The sequence below is a fragment of the Antrostomus carolinensis genome, unplaced genomic scaffold (genome assembly GCF_000700745.2).
Source record: "Antrostomus carolinensis isolate BGI_N321 unplaced genomic scaffold, ASM70074v2 scaffold37310, whole genome shotgun sequence".
Taxonomy (NCBI): domain Eukaryota; kingdom Metazoa; phylum Chordata; class Aves; order Caprimulgiformes; family Caprimulgidae; genus Antrostomus; species Antrostomus carolinensis.
Genome location: NW_010289760.1, coordinates 25,719 through 33,328, shown reverse-complemented (window position 1 = coordinate 33,328; position 7,610 = coordinate 25,719). Strand labels below are relative to the sequence as shown.

The following is a 7,610-nucleotide window of genomic DNA, read 5'->3' as shown; positions in this document are numbered from 1 at the left end:
CAGATGGTGCGCAGGAGAGGCAGGCCGCCGTCCTCTGAACGCGTGAAGCCTTCCTCGGCCTTAGTCATCAACTCACAGCTGGAGAAACCCCAGAGGATTCGCAAAGAAAAGGATGGCACGCCGCCTCCTACGAAGGAAGAGAAGACTGCCGTCAGACAGAGTCCGCGCAGGATTAAGCCCGTTAGGATTATCCCTTCCACCAAGAGGACGGACGCTGCCATTGCCAAGCAGCTCTTGCAGAGGGCTAAAAAAGGGGCGCAAAAAAAGATCGAGAAGGAAGCGGCCAAACTGCAGGGCAGGAAGGGGAGGACCCAGCTTAAAAACATCCGACAGTTCATCATGCCGGTCGTCAGCGCGATCTCTTCGCGGATCATTAAAACGCCCAAACGGTTCATCGAGGACGAAGACTACGATCCTCCAATTAAAATATCCAGACTGGAATCCACACCGAACAGCAGGTTCAGCGCCACGTCTTGTGGCTCCAGCGAAAAGTCCAGCGCCGCTTCTCAGCATTCGTCTCAGATGTCTTCAGACTCCTCGCGCTCCAGCAGCCCCAGCGTGGACACGTCTACGGACTCCCAGGCTTCCGAGGAGATGCAGACGCTTTCTGAAGAGCGCAGCAACACTCCGGAAGTTCACGCCCCGCTGCCCGTCTCTCAGTCCCCCGAAAACGATAACGGCGACCGGAGGAACAGGAGGTTCTCCATCACAGAGAGAAGTTTTGGCCAGAGGACTGCTAAAAAGCTGTCGGCCTTGCCGAGCGTGCCGCAGCAGCAGTCCTCCTCCTCTCCTCCTCCCCCTTTCCCCCGCCGCCGCTGCAGCCCGCTTCCAGCATCTCGGACCATACTCCTTGGCTTATGCCTCCTACCATCCCGCTTGCCTCGCCCTTCCTTCCCGCTTCTGCTGCGCCCATGCAAGAGAAGCGGAAGTCGATCCTGCGGGAGCCGACGTTCAGGTGGACCTCCCTGAAGCATTCCAGGTCAGAACCGCAGTACTTCTCCTCAGCCAAATACGCCAAAGAGGGTCTCATTCGCAAACCGATATTTGACAACTTCAGACCCCCGCCGCTGACGCCGGAGGACGTTGGTTTTGCGTCCGGCTTCTCCACGCCGGGCGCGACGGCTCCGACACGTCTCTTTTCCCTTCACTCCGGGACGAGGTTTGACATGCACAAGAGAAGTCCTCTGCTGAGAGCGCCCAGGTTCACGCCGAGCGAGGCCCACTCCAGGATCTTTGAATCTGTAACTCTGCCCTCCTCGGTTGGTCGAACCACTACGGGGACCTCTGCCGCGGGCGTCTCTTCGCGGAAGCGGAAGAGGAGAGTGTTCAGCCCCATCCGGTCGGAACCCAGATCTCCTTCGCACTCCATGAGGACGAGAAGCGGGCGACTTAGTACCTCTGACCTGACAACTCTCACCCCGCAGTCTTCTGTCTCTTCCTCATTAACTAGCATTTCTGTTAGTTCTCTTGCCACTAGTGCCTTAAATTCAACTTTTACTTTTCCTTCCCCTTCCCTGGCGCAGTCTGGGGAATCAGCAGAAAGAAGCCAGAGACCGAGGAAGCAGACCAGCACTCCGGCAGAGCCTTTCTCATCTGGTAGCCCCGCTCCTCTCTTCCCCTGGTTCACGAGTCCCCAGACGGAGAGAGGCAGAAACAAGGACAGGGCAGCAGAGGAACTCTCCAAAGATAAAGACGCTGACAAAAGCCTGGAGAAGGAAAAGAGCAGAGAGAAAGACAGAGAGAGAGAGAAGGAGAACAAGCGGGAGTCAAGGAAAGAGAAAAGGAGAAAAGGGTCACAAATTCAGAGTAGCTCTGCTTTGTTTCCTGTAGGTAAAATGCCCAAAGAAAAAGTTGTCAGCGAAGACGTTGCGGCATCATCCTCTGCCAAAAAACCCGCCGGGCGGAAGAAGTCTGCGGCGATAGAGCCCGCGGCAGACGTTTCCACCGCTGCTCTGGTGGATACTGCAGCCATCAAAACCAAAACCTCCAAGAAAGGCAGAGGCAGCTTAGACAAATCGGATCTGGACCTCAGCCCCGCTGTGCCGCCTCTGGAGAAGGAAAAGGCCCTGCATCTCTCTGCTCCTTCCTCAAGCACTGTTAAACATTCCGCTTCCTCCATCAGCTCTATGTTGGCTCAGGCAGACAAACTGCCAATGACTGATAAGAGGGTGGCCAGTCTTCTGAAAAAGGCGAAAGCCCAGCTGTACAAGATCGAGAAGAGCAAGTCCCTCAAACAAGCAGATCAGCCAAAAGCACAGGTAGGTCCTTATTCCAAGTTCTTTTTTTTTTTTTCGCTAGCGCGCATCTTTTGAACTTGCTCTGAAAGTCACGAGCAGCTTTCGTGTCTTAAGCGTGAAGAATTAACGTGCCGAGCTCAGCAGCTGTTAGAGCAACAGATGGCAAACGCTCCGAAAACGAGAAGCCCTGGGCAGAAGCTGAGGGGGAGCGGGAGCTGCCGTGTCGTTACCTCGGGGGGAAGCCGCCTGCGTTTTTCAGAGATGGGGACGGTGTAACCGCTTGTGAGATTTCTCTGAGGAAATCTAAGCAAAGTGATGATCTAGAGTAATAACACTCGCTCTGAAAAGCACGATTCCAGCAAACTGCAGGAGTCTTTCTTCACTTCGATGTTTCCTGCAGGCCCTTGCCGAGCATGAAGCTGGCTTCTGAAGATACAGTTGGTCTTGGGCTCCCTCTTTTTTTAACTGTGCACAGTGATGATCTGTCACTTGTGGGCGGGAGTAAAATCCGTTGGGATTTTGCATCTGACTTGGGGAACTGCTTCCTACTGCTTTCCTCTCTTCCCTCTCCCCATTCCCCCACCCCAAACCTCACCCTTCTCTGCAGTCCTTTTTAGCTACCAGGAAGGTAGGTGAAATGTGCTTTCAGAGAATGCTTCTTTTTTATTTAAACTATTACTTTCCTTAATGGCACTAGTGTTGGAAATCACTAGCCTGTACTTTAAAGAGAAAATTCTCAAGCTGTTTGTCTCTGAAATGAAGTGTGTGCTCCTGCACGTCTGACCTGGTTATAGAGGGAGCCCGGGCCCTCACAATTACCTAATTGGGGGAATTCTTTTAGTCGGAAATATTTCAGGATGCTACAATGAATACCTGGAAAATTGCACTAAAGAAGTGCCACGTTTCTTTTAGGACCTCATTAAACACAGGCCCCTCGTCTTAGAGGCTGGCAGCTTGATTTCCTTCTGGCTTCTGCTGGATCAGTTAGCACTGAGTGTTAGTCTAGTTCCAGTCAATGATTATGATTCCAATGATTCCCATGCCTTGATAACACGGCTTCCCGAGCGAGTCCACTTCCCTGGGGCAGGTGGAAACTTACCTCGTAATTCCAAATGAGTAAAACTTCTTGTTCTTTTGAGTTTATCCTCTCTTGGATAACTGAGGCTTACAAGGCTGGGAGTCTTTATTTTTATCTTGATCCCTACAAAGTGCAAGCTAAGCCATAGTTTAACTCCTTTTAGGTTCTTTAGAAGTTTCATGACATGTTTCCCAGCCTCATTTTGTTACCTTTCTTAGGCACGCTGTCGTCTGTTCTCATGTTCTGAAATCTAGGGACAAGAGAGCGATTCATCAGAAACGTCAGTCCGAGGACCACGAATCAAACATGTTTGCAGGAGAGCAGCTGTTGCGCTGGGCCGCAAGCGAGCCGTGTTTCCTGATGACATGCCCACTCTGAGTGCCTTACCGTGGGAAGAACGGGAGAAGATACTGTCTTCCATGGGGAACGATGGTGAGTGAAGATTTTTAGTGCTCGTCTGTGGATTTGCACAAAGTCAGCTTGTGTTGGGTGCTTAAAACGAGGACTTGGAGTGATTAACAAGGGAAAGTATGTTAAACAGCTTGGGGCTCTCGGTTACAATGCCACCCTGACAGGGTTAATCCTTTTAATCATTGATAATTGTTATAAATTTGTGCTGTGCACGTGGGGGGTGTGTGTGTACACATATGTGGGGGGTGTGTACGTAACACGTATGTATGGCTACATCTGTGTGTATACCCATCCGCTCACACACACCCCTTGTGTGGCTCTGCAGATGACCTTACACTTGATGGAATAAATTCCATTAGCAAGTCACGTGCTCCTGAAACATTCTTTGATGTCAGTGAATTCACATTAGAATTTATTTATTTATTTATTTATTATTTAATAGATAAGTCATCAATAGCTGGCTCGGAAGAGGCTGAACCTCTTGCTCCACCTATCAAGCCGATTAAGCCGGTTACCAGAAACAAGGCACAGCAAGAACCTCCGGTGAAGAAGGGCCGACGCTCAAGGCGCTGTGGGCAGTGTTCGGGCTGTCAGGTGCCAGAGGACTGTGGTGTCTGTACTAACTGTCTAGACAAACCCAAGTTTGGTGGGCGCAATATAAAGAAGCAGTGCTGCAAGTAAGTGTGTGTCTGAGAAATGCTCTAATCCCTGCGCTGAGTGGGATAAGCCCACCCACGCTCCAGGAGATTTACCCTGTAGCAGCACAGGCTTTGAGTGAATTTGGCCTGGGCTGAGTCTGCATCACAGCAGGGGATTGTAAACAGTTTGATTTACGAGTCAAGATCCTGATTCAAGGTGTGCTTGCTAGGAGCTTTTTTTTCTGAAGTTCACTTCTGTTTTACTCTCCCCAGTTTGATGGAGGTGTCTTAGCACTGAGAAGCGTTTGGTGTCAGACCAGCGGCTCTCGTTAGGCAGGGTGGACGGCAGCGTATTCTTAAATATTTATCTCTTATTCTCCCAAATCGCATTTATAAAGAGCTTGTGATTTCAAGATGATGTTTATCTGCTGCACATACACTTCATAGAGCAAAGATGTCTCTGGATGTCATTAAGAAATACCGTTCTTCCATGATTTTTTCCTGTCATTTCTTATACGTATCGCTCAGCCTGAACCTTTGGCTTTTTCAAGTTGCTGCGTTAAATTGATTTTACCAGACTAGATAATCTGTCTGAAAAGACAGCAACTAAAGTGGCACCAATAAAGATTGTTGTGGTATGAAAGCTATTTATAAAGCATAGCTGTGAGAATTGCTGCGTAGTGCTCCTCTGTGTGAGAACACTCTGCAGGCTACAATCTGTAAGTAGTCTCACTCTGAGCCGCTTTGCCCCAGCATTGGGCTGAGTTTCAAAACCACGGGCCCTGCTACAAGCGTGAAGGCAGAAACACAGCCTGGCCCAACTTACAGAAGAAGTTATATGCTAAATATAAGAAAAAATAGGAAATAAAGTTGGACACTTAAAAAAAAAAAAAAGGCTTGGTCACCTAATCCGATCCCACTCCAAGAGTAACTACCGAGGTCTGGAATCCAGTTTGGATTACGTAAAACCGGCAGTTGTGAGGGTTTGATGTGGTTTCTTAGAGCTCTTGGAAGTGTTCTGATACTCCTCAAATCTAAGAAATGGAATTGATGGGGGATTTAGCAGTGAAACTGCGTTGTTACCTACGCAGTTTTGTGAACCTCAAAATTGTGTTGAGAGATTGGGAAAGCAAAAGGAAAATACAGAGGAAAATAAGAACTTCCTTTTATGTATCTTTGAAGAAGGAAAAATAAAAGCAAAACCACAAGAAAAAAAACCCCAAAGATTGCTAGGAAAAAGGTAGTAGGTGTATTGATAATAGTTTTTTCCATTTTTCATGTTGAATATTTCCAGACTGCCCTCTTAAGGTCTGCATTTTTCTTCTGATTTCTCTTTCTTTGTAGAATGAGGAAATGTCAGAATCTCCAGTGGATGCCTTCAAAAGCGTACCTCCAGAAGCAAGCTAAAGGTAGGCTGAGGGGCTTGGCTCAAGTATCGCACGAGGGAAATCTTCATCTCTCAGATTTTGTTCTTTGTGCTGTCACTGTGGCTGCAGCGGTCGGGCAACCGCCTTCAACTCCCTCAACTTGGCTGTACAAAGTCTGCTTTCTCCTTTGTGCAGTTGAACTCTCAATCTGCTTTACTACAGAAGGGCTTTGCTTGCTGCTCTGTCAGAACAGAGGCCCAGGTATTAGAACACAGATTGCAACACAAGCCAGGTGCATTAATTTTACCAGCAAAACGTTTTATGTTTTTTAGTACCGTTTTTTTTTTTCTTTTGCACAACAGAATGACAAAATTCCGACATCAAAGTGTCTGTTTCCTTATTCTAAAACAGCAAAAAGTCATTTGAAGTCGCAGCATTTTATCTGTGTTGCTTTATTGATGCTTCTTCTTCCTAGCTGCGAAAAAGAAAGAGAAGAAATCGAAGGCGAATGAAAAGAAAGAAAGCCATTCTGGAAAGAACCAGTTGGACTCTGGTCAGAAGCAAACTCCTCAGACTGTCGTCTCAAGAGAGGACAATACCGTGAAGAAGAGCAGTGAACCTGCCCGTAAACCCGTTGAGGAGAAGCACGAGGATGGGAATTCCTCCCTTCCAGTCTCGGAGCCCAAACAGGTCCCTGCGTCCGGTACCAGAAAGACTGGCAAGCAGGCGTCCCAGCCAGCACAGCTCCCTCCTCCTCAGCCACCGAGCTCAGGACCTTTGAAAAAAGAAGCGCCTAAGCTTCCCACTTCCGAGCCTAAGAAAAAGCAGCCTCCCCAGCCAGAAATAGGTAAATGGGACTGTTTGTCCTCAATCTGTGTGAGTCACTTTAAGTAACAATATTGCTAAAAGCGGCTGGATTTTAAAACTGCAAAGTGCTTTATGGTCTGGTGAAATTCCAGCAGGTGATTTGGGAATTTTTTCCTTAGAGCTGACTTCCTTTTTATCAAACTCTAGTGTGTGTTGTCGGGGCAGGGAGAAAGGTGGCCATCCTTTTTGTGATTTCTAGTCAGGTAGTCTTGGCATTCTTGAAGTCTATTTTCAGTACTGTTAAGCCTGTGGGCTGTTCACAGTCTGAATGTGAAACAAGAAGAACGTAATCTTTTCACCACAAAAACATGGTCCGCTGTTGTACGTAGACCAACAGGGCAGCTCCGGGACTTCTGTGGCTTTGCACCCAGAACGCTCCAGGTTTCTAGCAGAGCAAATTCTCCTGGTCATGCCTCAAGGAGACTGCTCAAGTCGTAGTTGGTGAGGTGCAGTCACAGAGGAGGGTGGAAAAATTCTAGTCTAAAATTCGTCGCACGTTACCCAGCTGATTTTTTTTTTCCCTTTTCTTCTCTACAGGTGGCTGTTAGTTACTTGAAATACTCATAATTTTTCCCCCCCTTCCTAGGCACAGAGCAAAGCAAACAGAAAAAAATTGCTCCCCGTCCAACTTTCCCTGTGAAACAGAAACCAAAAGAAAAGGTGAATACTGCTTTTTGTACACAGTCAGTAAATTTCAACAACCTGGGACTTCTGTCTGTCTAGAAAGTAGATCTGTATTACTTAGCCCTTTTGCACATTTTCTTTTTTTTTCTTTTTTTCTTTTTTTTTTTTTTGTACTTAAAGCTGTTAGATTTTTCCCTGTGGATCCCAAAGTACCTGGCATATGCCTAAGATTTGGTTCAGATGTTAACTTGTTCTCTAAGACTTGTATGTTGTGGAGCAGAGCTTTTCCGTAAAAAAATTGAACTGCCTTCATCTTAGAAACATTTCCATTATGAAAAGACCAAAAAAAAATTGTTATATTTAAATCTGAGAGAGGGGTGTGTAGGGA

At 47.5% G+C, this 7,610-nt stretch overlaps 1 protein-coding gene across 1 annotated transcript in view; it reads left to right on the top strand.

Annotated features, from left to right (window-relative positions):
* Positions 1 to 7,610, top strand: part of LOC104527626 (histone-lysine N-methyltransferase 2A-like) — a 31,354-nt gene that overhangs the window by 277 nt on the left and 23,467 nt on the right. Inside the window, 7 exon segments of the mRNA XM_029085867.1 lie at positions 1 to 799; positions 802 to 2,258; positions 3,570 to 3,747; positions 4,169 to 4,403; positions 5,709 to 5,773; positions 6,207 to 6,578; positions 7,185 to 7,258. The exon segment at positions 1 to 799 is cut by the window's left edge and continues 10 nt beyond it. Of these exon segments, the coding sequence (XP_028941700.1) occupies positions 1 to 799; positions 802 to 2,258; positions 3,570 to 3,747; positions 4,169 to 4,403; positions 5,709 to 5,773; positions 6,207 to 6,578; positions 7,185 to 7,258 (3,180 nt within the window).